This window comes from Melospiza georgiana, chromosome Z (assembly GCF_028018845.1).
Source record: "Melospiza georgiana isolate bMelGeo1 chromosome Z, bMelGeo1.pri, whole genome shotgun sequence".
In the NCBI taxonomy this organism is placed as follows: Eukaryota; Metazoa; Chordata; class Aves; order Passeriformes; family Passerellidae; genus Melospiza; species Melospiza georgiana.
Window position 1 is genome coordinate 71934609 of NC_080465.1, and position 18531 is coordinate 71953139.

Below are 18531 nucleotides of genomic sequence, written 5' to 3' on the forward strand. Positions count from 1 at the left end.
AGTGAGGTGTGAAAGGATCCTGTGCGCTCCAGATGGGTATCAAGGGCGCTGTAGCTTAGGCAAAGCAGGGAGGCTGATACAGAAGTTTCAGCATGTGCAGCCTTTTTAGCTGATCTCCTGGATGATCTTAATGGCTTGATAATTCACAAAAAACTTCTTATTGCTTCCATTGTAGTGTTGGCCTGGGGGCCAGTGAGGGTTTATGGTGTGAGGCAAAGTTGGGCCATACAGTCCAGCCCGTCTGATGGGTTGGGTAATTGATTGTGGGACTGCAGCTGGGAACAGAATTTCAATCTGCACTTATGAAACAGCTTCTATTCCAGTCTTGATCTCTGGGGAATGGATGCAAAACACCAGAAGAACAAGATGCAGCTCTTCCTCGTGCATCATGTTTGTCAAATCATCTTTTGACCTTTTACTGGCTTTGTAAAAATATGAGAGTCTTTGACTCAGTTTCAGGTTATTAGGAAGGAGATACTTTTTTCTGTTTCATTTTGGGCTGTAATGACTGTGAGGTATGAAACAGCCTAGATGTAGGCAGCAGAATAAATACTAAAAACCTGTTGTGTTCATATTTCTCCAGTGTAAATGACTGGCTTGTGAGGAAAGCTTGGGGTTGGTGGTATGAATGGTATATTTATTTTTGTCTTCTAGTACTGAACAGAAGAGATTAACTCTTTTGTGCTTATTTTCAGACTGGATATTTCCATCTGCCCCATGGGGATTACTTCATTGAGCCCATTAAAAAGCATCCACAGAAGGAGGGAACACCCCATCCCCATATTATCTATGGTGCAAATAACCTTCCAAATGCTTTAAGGAGAAGACGGGCCATCCCGATGGAAACGGAACGAACATGTGGACTGAATGGTACTAATTTTTCTGCATTTCAGCCTATTTGCTTTCTGAATCTTTTTAAGCAGCTATTTTCCACTGGTGTGTGCCTTTCCTTCTGCCAGGCTTTTAAAAATTCTGTTAGAAAAGATTATGCAAAATGAGAGCATCTTAATCAAAACACCATGGGAGCCACCCATCTGTGTTCCTTTCTGAAAAGTTAAATCCTCCTTATGACTGCTGGGATATGTTTTTCACACCACTGATCCTTTCTAGCCCTCGATTTTTCTCCAATCAGAACTGTTCAGTGAGTTTGAAACCTGAATTCTTGAGGAGCTTTGGAATAAAAAGATTTGCAGTCAGCATTATTTTTAATAAAATGTTCTCACTCCATGCCAAGTTCTGTCTTCAACATAAAGCAACTCCCGTCTAGTCCATGGTTTAAATTTAGGATTTCTAGATTTTCTGTGATTGTTAGCAGATTATTTAAAGAATTTTATTTAGCTATTCTGAAAGTGAAGTACAGGGCATCAAGAGCAAGATTTTTTTAGTGGAAGTAAAAATAGCTTGAATATTGGTGCAGTAATACTCAGGATCATGTCTTTTATGAAGACAAACTAGTACACTATGCTGGAAGGGAAGTCTAGAGGGTTGTTGGCATCTCATAATTACAGAATTAGTTCCTTTATTTAGTTAAATAATTTCCTTTATTTATTTCATACCAAGAATACACAGATTTTGTGTTAGCTTTCTGATGTTTGAGGCCTTGGATCTGAGTCTGCACCAAACTTAAGAAAGGCATAGTATTGCTAGGGATGAATCAGTAATTACTTACATGACCTAAGGCCCAAGGTATGTACAAATAGAGCTGCAGAATACACAGGAATATGTTTCTGTCTTTCACAGGTCAGTGGTTCAAGAGAAGTTGGTTCCTTTCCAGGAATGGAAAATGAAAGGAGGAATGTAGGAATTTTTAATCCCCAATCATGACTGCTGGTGAAGTTTTACTGCTGAGTAATATGGTTTGGTAAATTAAAGAAGCAAAGAACAGCTTGACCCCCCTGTATTTCTAGTCATAGACCTGAAGTGCACTTCTTGCTTGCTGGCCCAAGGTAGTGCAAATGGTAATGGGGAAAAAGTGAGAAATTTGATGAGGGAGTTCTCAGTCTTCTGTGATAGTGGGAAGGTAAAGGTGAAGCCATAAGAATTAATATGAATGCTGCTCCATTTTATTATTCATCAAGTGAAAATATGTCTACTTAATAGGAAATAACCCTGGATTTGAAAAAAACAGGAGTGTCTAAAGGTAATGTTTATATTGGTATCAATTTCAAATAGCTCCCTGAAATTTCATTCCTTCTGATGACTGCTGGGCTAGACAAGAGAAATTAGTTTAGATTTGCCTGGGAAGAATGAGGAAGTTGTTCTTGCCTACTGTTTTCCAGGTTTCTTTTATGGATGAAATAACATATGGATGAAATAACATCTGCATGCAGTAATTAAAAGTGTGGAGAGGACATAGGAGATCCTTGGGAACATGTTGTTTGCTTGCTTTGTGTGATCTGCTTGTTTTCTTTCTACTGCTCACATTTGCCTCTTGTATCTTTCTTCAAAGTCATGCAGAATGGGACAGAAAAAGACTGGCTGTACCAGGACACTGTAAAAAAGAGAATAACTTCTCTACATTACTTAGATTAGCTAAGTCTGCTCTAATAGACTTGTCAATTTAAACTCTCTGTCTAATGTTACTCTTTCCAAAGTGACAGAATTATTTCTGGTGATAGTATATTCATTATATTGCACCCAAACAGAGATGGTGCCTTATGAACTAACAAAGTAGTCAGCTGTAAATTATGTTTCTTTTTTTCAAGTCAGCCCTTGGAGGTAATATCTGCTTTTAACCAAACCAAAATCTTGGCTGTCATAAAAGTTAAAGAATCAGTGTGAAGAAATGTATGGGGGTAAAACCATTTCCATCATTACATTTTTCCCCTTTGTTCGACAGCGTATAACAATCATAGAATCCTCAAAATGCCTTAACATTTAAGCTGTGTGTTATGTATCCTGGGCTGCACCCAGAGCCCCGTGGGCAGCAGGGCAGGGAGGGGATTCTGCCCCTCTGCTCTGCTCTGCTGAGACCCACCTGGAGCCCTGCATCCAGCCCTGGGCTCCCAGCACAGGAACCACAGGGACCGGCTGGAGCCAGCACAGAGGGGAGACACCAAGATGGTCAGAGGGATGGAGCATTTTTCACCCTGGAGAAAAAAAGGCTTTGGAGTGAGCTAATTGTGGCCTTCCAGTACCAGAAGTGAGCCTGCAAGGATGGAGAGAGACTTTTTACAAGGGCTTGGAGTAAACGGAAAGGGGGAAATGCTTTAAACTGAGAGTAGATTTAGATAAGATATTAGCAAAAAATTCTCTGTCTTGAGGGTTGTGAAGCTCTGGAACAAGTTGCCCAGAGAAGCTGTGAATGCCCCATCCCTGGTAGTGTTCAGGGCCAGGCTGGATGGATCTCTGGTCTAGTGGAAGATGTCCCTGCCCATGGCAGGGAGTTGAAACTAGGTGATCTTTCAGGTTCCTTCCAAAGCAAGCCATTCTGTGTTTTGTTATCTCATTTCTGAGTAGCCAGCTTTTCAACAGGGATAGAAGAAAGAAAGAATTCAGTGTCATCTTCTGTTGATACTGTGCATTGCCAGAGCAGTTGCTCTTGTTAGAAGTGAAATACAGAAGAAAAAGGGAAAGTGTTACAATTCTTGCTTTCTGTGCCAAATGTATTCACTACTTAGGCTTTAGTGAATACCTTGTGCATAAATAAAATTTAAAGGTAGTAAGTTGACTCTGCCATCTTTTCAGGATTTCATGTACTTCATCCTTTTGAGGTTGGTACCAGAAATCTTGTACACCTATGTGACATCACAGATAGCTTAGAGTAATGCCTTTTGGGATCCCTTCAAGGCAAAGCATTTTTAATTTGCAGTTCACAGTTAGTTGTAAAAACTAATTCTGTTTTATAGGTTAATTTCCATTTTGTGTTTTCAACTCTAAGCAACTGCTGAGCTGGGGCTTAGCTGAAGAAGAGTTGCCTATTGTATGTCTTACCAAATATTTTAATCTCGTGGGCTGAGACTCATCATGAAAGTGTCTGCATTTTCATTTCATTTGAGCTCTGAGTTTGTTAGGCTTTTTTAAATTAAACTAAGATTCTTGAGTTATTTCTGTGACTTACACTTGGTATATGTTCAGGTTAAAGTTAGTGACGATTTTTTCTTGAAGAAGTTGAATCACCTCCATGCTTACGAGTCAGTGCACAGAGTTGAGTGGTGATAATAGAAATCTTTTAGTCAGAAACTACTTTGCCTGTCAGGCAAGGACTATAAGGACTAGTTGCACAGACAAAATCAAAGTTAAGGAATTACTGCTGGGGGGAATTGGTAGAGGATGCTAATCCTCTGTGCAGTCTTTTTCCAGGTTTGTTTTTTTTTCTTTTGTGCGAGATCTGTGTCTCTTGGAAGAAGCATTGTGCAACAGCAACTTTTAGAAGTTTTACTGTGGCAACAACTGCATAAATATCAAGGGTTCAATTTGTCTTGCGTACACATGCAGTAATGTTTTAGAATCACTGACTTTCCTGTAGTCTTGCAATGATTACATTAATTATGTTGTAATTGGTATTGTCTTTAACAGTTTCAGATACTTGGAGAAAAATCAACACAGTAAATTACGTAAACTAAAACTTATGTTTGTTTTGCACACTTTCATTGATGCTCAAGCAAATGCCAGCTGACTCAGTCATTAGCTGCATGCAGAACTGAGTTACTAATACTGAAAGCAGCATAACAATACTGGACTCTGCACTCTGTCTCACTGCACTATTTGAAATACATGTGAGAAGTGGCAGAAAAGATAAATGAAAACTGTCCCTGTGCCTTATAAAAAACCTCTCTAATCCTTTGTGCCCACAGGAGAGGAAACTGAGGATCTGGGAGTTTGTTTTATTCTTCTAAATAGGTATTTTAAAAGCTTGACAGTGCTCTGAGACATAATTTAAGGAAAGAGGAATTTTCCTACCTTCTGCAGAAAAAGAAGTGGCCTCCTATTTCTTCTGCTTGTTTTCATTGCTACCAGGAGGGGACTGGTGCAAGCAGAGGGAATTCTTTTCCTTGGGCTGGAGAGAAGGACAGGTTGCTGTTGTTCAGAGGGTGAGGGCAGTTAAGTTTATTCAGATTGAAACCTGGTGATTGCTGCAGAGGGCTGTGAAATGTAGCTAAGGAGTGAAAGGTTTAAGGTATTGAAAAAGATCTTTGAGAATGTTTAATTGGAGCTTTAGTTGTAGAAAAAATGGTTATATATTTTACCATCATTTTGGCATTGAAGTATTTGATTAGTCTGAAGCTAGGGTTAATTTGGGTTTGACATGGGCCTCCACCTCCTTGTCTGCAGAGAAGTTACAAATCTTGAAACTTATTTTTTTTTTGCATTTAGAGCAATTTTGCTCCAAAATTGTAATTGTGATGTGATAAAGCTGGGGTGAAAGAAAGGACAGAAGAGGCTGGCTGCTGTGTGCAATGATGAGGAGGGGAGAGGGAGTTAAAGGAGCAGAACAACATTGTGCAAAACTGTTTTTTAACAGTTTTCCCATCATCACTCAAAATTTAAGTGTTTTGAGTGATGATGGCATAATTAATTTAACAGAAATCTAAACGCCATTAAGCTCTTTCAGACAATTACTACCTGTTCTACTTCCTCTGACTGCAGAACTTTATTCAATTATGGTCTTGCTTTTTGACGATTAACTTGATACTGTCAAAGGCTTCTCTTCAGTTTTTATGCTTGCAAAGTGTACAGTATGAACTAGTGATACTGGCTTTTGACCCTGAAATCCTTTGTTTAATCACTTGAAAGAAGGAGGGGGGGAAAACCCAGGGCAATATTTTATTCTCAAGCGGTAACCTATCTTCTCTTGTTTGAGAAGGACATTATGGCCATTGTAAGCAGCTTTGCTTGAACTCCTGGTTGTAAGCTCAGAACTCCTGGTAGAGATTCTGTACCTTCTGTCTGCTTCTAAAGAAAGTTGCTGATATTTTCCCAGTATTTGTTTATCTTGTATTTAATCACATCAGTTATAATTCTTCTTAATTAGCTCGGTTTCTCCAGGACATGGAGACAATTATTCATAGGATGGTAAGTTGGCACATAGAAATTTAATAACTGAGGTTAATTCAGCCTCAATTTAGGGAGGAGCACCTTTCTCCCTGCATGGCTCTTCCTACAGCTGGCTCTTTTAAGCTGTTTATGAGATGCTTATCCTGAAAAAAAGAGCAAATAGGGACATTCAGTCAGAGTGACCTCCATTTTAAAGCAGGTACAACCTAGCAAGCAGCTTGCAGAAGAACACAGAATATCCCCTCATCTCTGAAACAGTTTGCACTGAACTGAAAAAAGTGAGTGCCACCTTGTGTGGACAGCAATATTAAGCATTTCAGAGACGGGGACCTGGGAAATGAAGAACATGAAATTGGCTTATCACAGCAATCAGTGTGACAATTTCTGCTAATGGATATTAGAACACTTCCCCCCCCTCCCCAGGCAACCTCATGGAATGAAACCAAAAGATTCTAACGTTCTTTCGGTTTTCAGGAATACATGGGAGGTTTTTTTTAGTTGTTCTCAGTACAGGTAGAGGAAAAAGGAATAAAATACTGTATTTTCTGCCATTCTTCCTCTCCAGTTAAATAAGTGAAGAGTCAAAACTAAGGACTGTGGATCGAAGTTTTTGCTGAGCAAGGGCCTGAGATGGCTCAATGCTGGCAGAGTACTCTTTCCCTGTACCTGATTGTTTTCTCATTTTCTTCTCTTTTCTGATGGAATTTTACTTTCAGTATTTCACTTGCTACTGTTAACTGAAGCAAAGTGAATTCCCTAAGTGCTTCTGTTATGCAGGAGGTGGGGAACAAAAATCTGGCAACGCAGGATTGTTGTTATAAGGTCATAATTGTTACTTGTCACCACTATACATGCTACCTCACTCAAAGACTGAATAAATTTTAAAGTTCTATGACAAGCCATTTTTGAAATAATATGAATCGAACCTGTTAAGGAGAGAGAAGTTTTTCTTCATTGTGATTCACCTGTCTTTCTGTTCAGTCACTGTGCCACTGGAAAGAAAGTGTTTACTATACCGTGCTTGCTTACTTTATTTACTTTTGTATGGTTTTAAGGGTAGTCTGTGATCTCTTCCATTGAAGAGATCTTCATTGAAAGTTTCCTTAACTGCTCATCAATTGAGGAGTCTCAGTCTGCATCCAGACTGACTTAATTCAGCATGTCTAACAGAATTCTGTCTTAGAGGAATATATTGGGCTCTTGCTCTGTACCTGTAGCTTTCCTTATCAAACTGTGTGTGATGCTATTGCACTTCTTGAGTTTAGCAGTTGATTTGGTAAACAAATGCCTTGGGAATATAAATGTTGAATTGCTGCAGTATTGATTCGGAGAGCAATAGTACATATCACATCCATCCCTTTCACTTTTGTAGAATAACAATGACCTTGAATAATTGTAAACCACATTTTCAGAGGTGAAATAGAAAACTCAGAAAGCCAAGCTGCATTTGGTTTTGTTTCCTGCTGCGTTTCTGATGCAGGAATTTGAAAATTTGGTCAGAACACTTCATCCATTAACAGAGTAGTATTTGCAGAGATGTTCAGCCTTCAGTCTGGTTAGAGCCAGATTTCTCAGTCATGCTAAGCTCCCTGTGACCCTTCTAATAAGAAACTATAATTACCTTATTATTTCAGGGCAGATGACAGATTTCCAGTTCTTAGGAGTACTGGACTCATTCTGTGGGGCTGATGAACTGATATTGGCTCAGTGTTCAGAATTAGTTTCTCTGGAGTCATATATCCTTGATGAGCCTCCTGTTGCAGATGACCTACTTTAAACAGGTGTCTGAGTTCAGATTTTCTGCATGAAACACTATGTCCTTGCTTGTGGCTGTGTCCTCTACTCTTTGTGTCCCTGGACTTGGATCCATTTGGTGTGCTTGGGGAGACACCTTTGGAGCAATTGCACTTTAGAGATATTCATAATATTCCTCTAAGCATAGGTTTTGGCTTTATGGTTAGTTGGGAATGAGAGGAACTTGGGAGGTTATTTATTCTGTCCACTACTACTTCAGTTAACTTGTAAGCTCCCTCCTTTTTAGGGATAAGTGAGGCCCCGTTTGCATTTATCACACACCATGCACAATTGCTTGGGCTGCACAAATATCCTGCACCCCTGTGGTATTTATGTACTGTCCTGAAATAAACTGTATGTAAATAACAAGCTGGAGAGATGCTGTTCACTGAAAGGACATGTAGATTACACACTTTTTTTTTTCTAATAAATGGAATTATCCCAAAGAGTTCATCTTTATGCAAAAAAAGGTGGACAGGAGATTGCTGTGCTGAAAGATCTAGAAAATGTTTTTAGTTGCTGCCCTTAAATACTGCACTTGTTTGAAGATTTTGTGGAACTATTTTCTTGCATGTCCAGATTTCTCTATGAAAGACCATAGGAGAAAATAGTGATTTTTTTCCTCTCACAGTCTCATTTAGACTTATCACTTCCCTTGCAAATACTCAACCTAAACTTACTTCAGCAAATGGCATGTAATGTGTCTTAGCTGAAAAAAAGGTAGGTGTTCCTATGCTCCTTAAACAGCAGTGATGAGGTCTTTGTACACATAAATTAGACTCCTACAGAAAGTCTCTTCTAAACTGTTCTAATCAATTTCAAGAAACACTGTCCCAGAAATAATCTTTTTGCAAAATAAAAAGTCCAAAGTTTTTTATGTCCTTTATTATTCTTTCTTGTAAAAAATGTCTTGGTCTAATACTTGGCTCTTTTGCAGAACAGCTTTTGAGTTGAAGCTGCAAAGAGAGATATTTTCATATTTTAAATACTTTGAAAACACAATTAAAACGCAATGTCAGCCTGTCTCCCATTCTGCCAAAGTTGAAATTAGCAGCAAGTTTCTTGCCTGCCCAGACTTTAAAACAAGCTGAATCAAGATCCTTCCTCTCTGATCTGCACTGTTGTTGATTGAGCCCCCAGTCTGGGTTCCCTTCAGCTCTCTGGAGGTTTTGGATTTGAATCAAACTCTTCTTTCAAATACTGTGGTTTCAACAAGGGATCATTCCTGTCATTTTCTGTATGATTTGCTTGACATTATTTTCCTGATGTTCTCCAGCTGAAACACTCACTGAACCACTCTCTACTTTGTCACATTTTCTTTTCAGCATCCCAGCCGCATCCATTGCCCATGGTGAGATGCTTCTGTCAGTCAGGTCTTCCTCAGAATAACTGGAAGACGATGGGAGAGTTGAAATTTCATCTGTCAGGGTGGTCACAGCAGAGAAGGGCAGTAAAAGAAGGGAGTTTCCTGCAAAGCCTGGACTGGTAACATTGATAGGCAGCTGGAAGTTGTCCAAGCAGAGATAGCCTTTATATTGGGGAATTAATTACTAAACAACCTCTTCCTCAGCTTAGGGTTGTAACTTGGTTTTGTTCATAATTATCTATTTTTTGTATATTTTTGCCTCCTTAAGCTATAATTATTCGTAATGTTTTCTGGTGAATGTGAACTGGATGCTTCTTTCAGCTAACCTGCATTTTTCCCTCTTTCTGGTCCAATGCATTTACATACCTTTAGCATCTTAAGGCTTCCTGGTGAGAATAGTAGTCAGGGAATTTTTGCAAATAAAAGCTGAAATTGTCATTGAAAAAAAACCAGAGGCTCAATGTGTTGGCAGGGCTTTGTTTAATTCTCTTTCCATAGGAGTAAAAATTTCAAAGTTCAAACCCAGTTCTCAGCAAGCACTTTCAAACTCCTTGGCATTTAAGTTTGGAAGCGCCCAATGCTCCTGTCTGTGAAGGATTCTGGCATAGTTTTCTGTAAGTAATGAACACAAGGAGTTCAGTTAATTAAAGTAAAGCTGGTGTTACTGGTGAACCTCCAGTCCATGCATGACAGAAATGCAAATAAACTAATGGACTTATGACATCCAACAGGTTATAGTGTCTCTGACAGTCAGTCTCTAATAGGAAACTGGAATAAAAAGAAAAAGTCACCCTTAAAACTCTGGCTAAAATTGGAAACATCCTTTAGCCCTGCAGTGGGATTCACAAAGAGCTGAGTGGACGCAGCTCACCTGAAGCTGGTGTTACCTCAGCAGGGTAGCTCATGCAAGCTGGTGGCAGGAGTTATTAACCTCTCACGTCAGAGGTGCTGTTGGCTGCCTCCCCTGAGATGATGAGATTTATGCTGTTCCTCCCCTTGCTCCTTCTAGGAGTTTACAGATGCCTCTGTCAGCTGCCCCCAGCTGCCGGATCCAGTCTGTCCCTGCTCAGTGTCTGTTGTCTGTGTACAGGTGCCTCTTCAGGGACTCAGTCAGAAAAATGAAATCTTTTCCCAGCTTGGAACAGGAGAACCTCAACAGCCATCTCAAAATGTTGTGAAGCTGGATAATGTTGTTATCAGGACTTGCTTCTAAGGATAGAAAATATTAACAGCAGTGTGTGCCCAAGATTTTCAAGATATTAGCATAATTCATTTTGGTGACTGACCAACCCCTTCCCTTCTTCAGGGGGGATGTTCTCATCTGCAGGAGCTGTGCTTTAAGTGCTGATGTTTGTAGCAGAGGCACAGCAGGGTTGGGGCTGAGCCTGAGCCTTTGAAGGCTGTATTGCTTAGTAACATCATCTGATAGTTAAGACATTTGGCCTCTGCCAGGGACAAGGAGGCCCCTCAAAATGCTTTTTTCTTTGAGCACACTGGTGTGATTGGTATTTTAAAGGCAGTGGAGAAATTGAATGGAAAAAACAACAGCTGGTCCAGAGAAAGGCCAAATGAACTCTGTTGTGTAAGCCCAGGGATAAGAAGGTTATAGCATAAGCAGTGTTTTAAGAGTGATATCATATCAAACCGTGAAAGAATATAAGTTCAGGATATAAATTTCAGGATTAATTCCAGATTGCCTTTCTCTTATTTTTTTTAGTAATCTAATCCAAAACCGAGCTAATTAAAAGCCGTTTTAAAACTACCACTTCGAAGACTATTCTGTTTGTCTTTCTATAACTGTTTGTCTCCACATCACAGGCATTATGCTTTAATTTAGTTGGGGTACTTTTCACTTCTTGAACTGTGGTTTGAACATTTAGAACTGAGATGTCAAGTTTCAGGAACTATGGGTGAACTATAGTAGCTATTGTTGATGAAAAATGAACTTTGGTGCAGGGAATGTTTATTTGATGAGGTGCTTTCTTGAGAACGTGGCCTCTGTGTCTGCAGCATACCTCAAGCATGAAGGTCTTCAGATAGGTGCAAAAAGCCTGAGAGATGGAGAAAATGGAGCTCAGAATTTCACTAAGTTGATACCTGTTAGTCAGTGCTCCCCCCTTTCCCATCTTCCTTTCAAATTTCATCTCATGTGAGGGTGCCAAGAGGACTGAACGGCCTACAGTATTTTATGGAAATGTGTATTTGTTTTGGATGTTTCTAAGAATGGCTGATGAGGCAAGGAATAGGATCCAGGCATTCTCTCCAGCCTTCACCCTTGTTTATACATATTGGCTCATGCTCATCTTGCTCCTCACAGCCCTTTCATAATGAAAATAAGTCATGATAGCTTTGAGTGATGTCTGGGAAAAGTTCTGTTTTCTTCATAATTTCAGAAAAGCAAGGGGGAAAGAGCAGTTGAAATTTAAGTCTTGTAAATGTGACATTACGAGTCAAGCCTAAGGGCTTATGCAGTCCATTAGAACAGCTAATTAGTTCTGTTATAAAACAAATGGCATTACCTATTTGCTTGCTCTATTAGTTCCTGTAAATGATTTCTGAATGTTACTATCAATTGGCATCTTTAGAGTGATTTGTAATTTTTAAGGTTTTTAGGTAGTAAAACGCAGTGGTAGCAGATGAAGTGGTTAGAGATGCTTCTCTTTCAGGCTTGGGTCTTGCTACAGAAATTGATTTGGTACTGCCCTATTTCTAAGACCCTGAGGTGAGAGCAGGATGGTGGCAGAGTGGACGGGGTGAGGCAGACGTAGCTGTCAGATAAAATGTGTTTGCCAGACCCTGTTGGATTACCCTTTGCATTGGAAGCACAGCTCTGCTTTATTTGCTCTCTAATCACACTTTGTGGTCCAATATGTGGTTTACATGCCCTCCTCAGCATGGAGGTGCTGTTTCTTCTGGATCTGCAGAACTTTCTGAGCTTGCAGTTAGCAACCAGCTTTCTGCTTTGCACGGAGAGAACAAAGGGGAGAGCTGAGCATCCTGTGTGTAGAGAGGGTTGCAGTGGGGGTGCAAAAGCTGCTGGGGGTGAAGGCTGCAGGGAGCACAGCTGAGATGGCTCTGGCAATATGGGAGTCTCAGAAAAGGCTATTTTTCTTTGATTCTCACATGGAACTGGCACCATGGCCTGGATTCTGTTGTGTTTCAGCCCGTCTGCTGGGCCATGCCCGTTGTGCTGCAACAAGGTTCCATAAATTTAGCCTTAGTGAACTAATGAGCAGGTACAGTTTGTAGAATGGGATCGTTGGAGAAATCCTGAGAATGTCAATAACACATAAAATGGCTGATGTAAGTACCAAATCTCATCTTCGCTTCACTAAAAGCCAAGGACACCTGTTTTTCCCATGAGTTTCAGAGCATTTGTAGAACACTTATTACTGTCTTGCTTTCTAGCTTTTAGAATCACTCTCAAGTCCTTTTAGCGCACACTACCTATTAACTGTGAAAAAAATATTTTTGAGAAAAAAAATGTGAAAAGGAATGTGTTTATACCAATAAGCTAAATAAAATGCTGAAATGCAGCACTAAAATAAAATCTGGCGATTTGTAAAGGGACCATAATGGACCTTCTGTTCTTGGATGACTGAAATAGTTTTGTTTAAAAGTTATGAGTAGTGCTGCAAATGCTTTATATCTGGTTTTAGAGTACATTTCTTCCACCTTCTTGTCCCTCTGTGTGTTTTGCTAACAAATTGTATGATATATTTTCTTTGCTGTACTACAGGTGCTTCTACAGCTGACATAGAGAATACCTTCAGGTTAGTTCTGAAAAAAGCAGGGATCTGTCTTCCTACTTAATAGACTTTAGATAAGATGCTGGAAAAAGGGGGGAAGTTTAATCTAGATTATTTTTTCAACATTCTCGTGCCCTTTTGTGTTATAAGTCAGATTTTCAGGGCAGCTAACTGACAATTTTTAACCTATTGATTGTAAGCCCAGGAAATTCTCATTACAAGTGCTCAGTGAAATAACCACGTTTATTTTACTGGATGCCTTGTTAATTTATGTAAGAAAATACATCCTCATACATACATAAATATTTAGTCAGTGAGGTCAGATTATTTCTTAGTCAGTCAAATCTGCAAGTACAAAGACAAACTTCTATCTGCTTTATGCTTAGACTTGAAATGATATATTTCTATCTAGGGCTTCGTAACTGGACTACCATGTGACAACTGGAGAACTCTCTCAAATCCGTGTGTTTTATTCTGAATTATTGACTTAATTTTACATCTGAGGGAGTTACAGTAGATAAATCTGTCTTGAAATCTGGCCTATGTTTTTGTGGTGGCAGTTCCAAAAAGTAACGGGGTAATAGTGGGGATAGTTTCAACTAGGCTCCCCAATTCTTTGCATGTGCATATTCAGTAACCTCTCTGTTAACATCTTGAAAGAGATTGTTTGAAATATGTCACAGTCAAAGCCGTACTTTTTGAAGGCTGAACTAGAAACTTTTATTTCTTATAAATGTGAGTGTATTTGACTAACTGAATGATAAAATACACAATCCAATACTAATCCAATGCCAGAATATGTGGCAGAAACCTGACACTGTAAACATATAAAATAGCTATAAAATCAGGCAGTTTATATGGTGAACATAAAGACATGATCTTTAATAACTTTGCCTGAGAAATTGTATTTAAAAGATGCCTGTGGTATACTCTACAATGTGTATTCTGGTTCACCATGTAACTTCTTTATATGTAAGGCAAGTGCTGAGCTGGCATTTGTTCTCATTGTGGAACACTGTGGATATTCATGTTCACCACTGTTCCCACACAATGAGATCATGTTTGTGCTAATCACTGAAATACTCCAGTGTTCTTTGGCATGGCAGCCAAGTAGCATACAGCTCTCTTTCTGAGTACATCAAATTTTCTCCGTCTCTTGCTCAGAGCGGCCAGATCCTGACTGCTGAGAGGAATGGCTGGGCTGTGCCTCTGCCATGGACATTCACGCTGTCACAGCAGGTCTGACAGGCACAGCTATCTGCTTGCTGGTTTTGACTCTTAGAGCTGTTTGGAGATTCCTGGGGGATGAGCTGAACAGCACTTTCCATGCTGTCTTTGGCCCAGAATGAGTCTGAGCGCAGTGGAGGCGTCAGGGCAGAGAGTGCTGACATCTGAAAGAGAGTTGGCCTGAGAATGGTGTGAGGGGCTCAGATGCTTGGACTCCTGGGGGTCACAGCTGAGCTGGAACCTGGCCAAGTATTCAGTGAGGAGTATTGTTTGGTGTTTTGGGAAAGGAAGATGTGCGCTTAGGGAAGGAGGTGCAGATGAATGCTGTAAGATCAGGACAAGGAGCAGTTCAGTCGTGGGATGACGTGAAATAGCTTTAGTTCATCAGCCATGCCTTCACACATAGTTTCTAACCAAACTGCTGAGATTCAGCTTTTGTGAGGGTGAAGCTGTGAGCTGGAGCAGTGTCTCAGAGTGCAGGGAGGCTGCATCCTCTTCTGGGACCACTCAGCAGCCTGGTAATCACAGAAGTGGTAGCATCGCCCAGCTGTGCTGTGCTGCCTCTGTGTGTTTGCCTCTGACTTCCTTCCTACCCCTCCTGGAGAGGAGGCAGGAGCAGCTGGTCCCAGCTGGCTCTGCACTCATCATTTGCAAGCACAGAGAGATGCAAGTGGCTGATTCTGCTTTATTAACTTGAAGAGAAATGATGAGCATGAGTCCCTGTGGTGCACAGGTTGGGTCTTGGGGGCCTAGAGGAGGCCCTTAAACCCACTTAAATTTGGGATTCTGCATGGGGTAGCATAAGCAGGCAAAACAGTGCTGGGGGTATGTTAAGATCTGATTTGTGAGAGATGGTTCTGCCTGAATGAAGGTGCAAACAAGACTATGTGCTGAAGTTAACAGTCTGGATCTCATTTAACAATTAATGTGAGGTAGAGAAATAGAGAGAAGTAGAAGGGATGAAGGAGGGTGAGATCAAGCAGAAGATAGTCAGCATCTGTGGAGTGAGCACCATCCCCTTGGTCCTTCTTCACCTGGCGTCCTGGAGTACCACTTTCCTACAGCCCAAGTTCCAGGGAGCCACAGGATGGTCACAGATGGTGTTCCCACAACTTGGGGTGATAAATGGATGAGCAGGTGTTTTCTTTTCCACCATTTGCCACAGGAGGAATTTTTGTCCGGATGTGTTAACCACAACGTGCTAACCAGATCCTGCCTCCAGGCCTGGAATAGCACCTTCCAAATTCCTCTCTTCTGTGCTTAATTCAGGTTCTCACTGTGGTGATTTATCTTATGGCAAGTTCCATCTGTGGCCTTGACAGTGTTTGAAACAGGCACCTGTACTCCTTAAGCCCTTTAAACATAGTGGTTTTGGCATGAAGAGGATATTACAGGGAGCATTTTGCCAAGGGTGCCCGTGTGGAGGAAGACCTTCCTCGGTTGTTGCTGAAAGCCAGTATGGGCCCCTTGGGTGTATCGAGCAGCATTCTGTCCTCTCCAAGGAGGGGCAGTGACATACTGAGGTCTTTGCAGAGGGCTGTTCTTAGGTTCTGTGAGCTAAACAAGAAAGCACGTGTGAGCAGAAGCCTCTTGTTTTTCTGCATGGGGAAACCCAAGTTCTCCCCTTCAGTTCTGCATCAGTTTATCCCTGGTAAAATCTCAGGAAAGCCTGGCTGAGGATGGACCAGTGGGGAAGAAAGCACATTACAGTTCAGAGCAGAGAATTATGCTGTCATAGCTGTCTCCTTTGCTACTTACTCTTCAGCTTCTGATTCTGTTGGGAACAGAACAAAATGTTTCTTCATATTAGGATTTGATAGGTATCAGTGCTGTAGGGGCTTTGTTGTCTGATAAAAACGGAGCTGCCAATTTCTGAAGTAAGAGGAAATGCACAAGTTTACTTAGAATCCATGAATCAAATGTGATTATTCTCAGTTACTCTTTCACGAGGAGATGACTGCTAATGCTTATTGGGCTTACATTCAATTGGTCTGGTGAACTTTCCTATGAATGCTATAAGAGGCTCAAGTTGCTTTTGTGCAAGAGAAATGACTCTCCCCAGTCCTTGTGGCACAGCACCCAGCCTGCTGCTATACTCACAAACTTATTAAAGCCAGTAGGTGGAGGCCCCTTTGAGCTGCCTCCAATCCCTTTAGAGGCTGGTTGCAATCTTCACAGCTTGAAAACCACATTCTCTGTTGTGTGAGACACTTCTAAAGAGCAGACCTTCCATGTAAAGCATTCACAGTGCTCAAATCCTTGGAATTACAATCTTTAGTAGTCCCTTCTTGTTCTTTGCTTCTTCCAGCGTAATTGTTGGAGATTTTTTCTGGCACCTTTCCTTGCCTTGGTGCTCTGTCCTCCATTCCTATGGCCTTACCAGCTGTTGGAGCTTGGCATTAGGGCAGCCTGCAATGAGTGCCTTTGTGAAAATCCCTTAAGTGATCTTCAAGAACTATTGGGCACTCCAGAGGCCTGTGCTGCCAATTTCTGAATCCTGCTGGTTCATAACTCGCTTCCTATCCACGAAGCCCCATAAAATACGTACCCTTTGAATGTTTCAGCACTTTCTTTCACTGCTGAGTTCCCTAGTGCCAGCACAATCTTACCTGCAGCATACAAGCTAAGGGAACAGAGTCACAGAATCTTTTAGGTTGGAAGAGACCTCTAAGATCATGGAGTCCAACTGTTATTCCAACAGTGCCAAGTCCACCAGTAAACCATGTCCCTATGTGCCAACATCTACATGTTTTTAAATACCGCTGCCCTGGGCTTCTTCCAGTGCTTGGCATGCCTTTTGGAGAACTTGTCCCTAATACACAACCTGAACTTCTGCTTGCTCAGCTTGAGGCCATTTCCTCTCATCCTGTCCCTAGTTCCTTAGGAACTTCTCCCTACCTGGGAGAAGAGACCACCTCCCACCTGGCCACACACTCCTGTCAGGGAGTTGTAAAGGGTGATGGGGTTCCCCCTGAGCCTTCTTTTCTCCAGGATAAACACCTTCAGCTTCCTCAGCTGCTCCTTATCAGATTTGTGTTCCAGACCCTTCCCCAGCCCCATAACCCTTCTCTGGAAACTCTCCAGCATGTCCCCGCCTTTGTGGTAATGAATAAGAGATTGTAGCCTTTTACCCTTGTTCTTGGTCCTGACTGCAGCTGGTTGGTGACCTCTGATTGCCAGCATGTAACCAGTTTGGGGGTTTTTTTCGTTATTATATTAATTAAATTTATGGAACATAATTTTTTGGAACAAAAATAAGGAACAGAAATTCTTGGAGTCTGATTCAAGAGCTCCTGGATACTATTTGGAAAACCAAACTGAAAATCAGATAAACACAATGCAGACACAACTACTTTAAGATATCACTCCAAGGTTTTCTGCATAAATTTTCTGTGAATGAATTTTTAGAGAGACATAAAAAGAGAAAGATTATTAATAAAGCCCGTATGTTTTAATTCTCATTTTCATCATAATGGTACCCCAAAACTGCATTTCTCTATTATTTTTAGGTTAGCAGTTCTTAAGTTATTTGGCAAGAGACATTATTTATTACATAGATATAATTCATTGGGAGTTTGTAATCTGCAAATTTTTTTCACAGTGAGTGTATTTTGTTTTAGATGATACTTGTTTTTCTTTAAAATTTAATAGAATTGTGCTGCAAGTTAAATTGTCTTGAGATGCCATTTTACCAAGAGCTAGATTAATACATAGAAAGGTTATTTCTAATCCATTTCATTAGTGTTTTCACTAAAATAAGAGGGACCAGACACTAAAGTTGCCAAATGAATGAACATGGAAAGTTCAAATTACATGGAGTAATGTACTCCTAGGAACACATCTGACGCAGCTATAATTTTTAATTGTCCCTTATTGTCTTGGGTTTAATTCCTAAGTAAAAAAATAAGAACATTCAGTCAGAAGGACAATCTTTGATGCAGAGCATTGGCAACTTCAGGCATATGTCTCCCACGATATTGTTCTCTGTGTACCTCCTGATGCCCAGTGCATCTATCATTCCATCTGTACAGCCTGAGTGGTAATGAGCAGCAGACACTCAGCAGCAGTATCTGACTAAGTGCATCAGTCAAGACAGGTCCAGTTTTAGCTTCATTCTACTTCAGAGTGGTGTGACTTCACTCTTTGATACGCCGTGTTTTTGACAGCAGGAATGTCAAAGTTAAACAAACCTTGCTGAGTTGTAAGCTTGCTTTCTCTTTGCTTGTTTTTGCTGGGACCTGGGGGATTGCCAGCATGGGCTTGTATGTGATTAAGGAGTTGTAATAGTTTCCTGTGTGAACACTTCTTCACACTCAGAAAGCATTTGTGTCTTAGCTTGGCCTGTTTTAGAAATGCTTGTAAAAACACATGGTTTGGTTATCTGTTCAGTTTTAAATT

At 40.7% G+C, this 18531-nt stretch overlaps 1 protein-coding gene across 1 annotated transcript in view; it reads left to right on the plus strand.

The window, feature by feature from the left end:
* ADAMTS12 (ADAM metallopeptidase with thrombospondin type 1 motif 12) overlaps window positions 1-18531 on the plus strand; it is a 142335-nt gene that overhangs the window by 51942 nt on the left and 71862 nt on the right. Inside the window, exon 3 of the mRNA XM_058044083.1 lies at window positions 696-870. Coding sequence (XP_057900066.1) covers window positions 696-870 — 175 coding nt within the window. The remainder of the gene's footprint in view (window positions 1-695; window positions 871-18531) is intronic.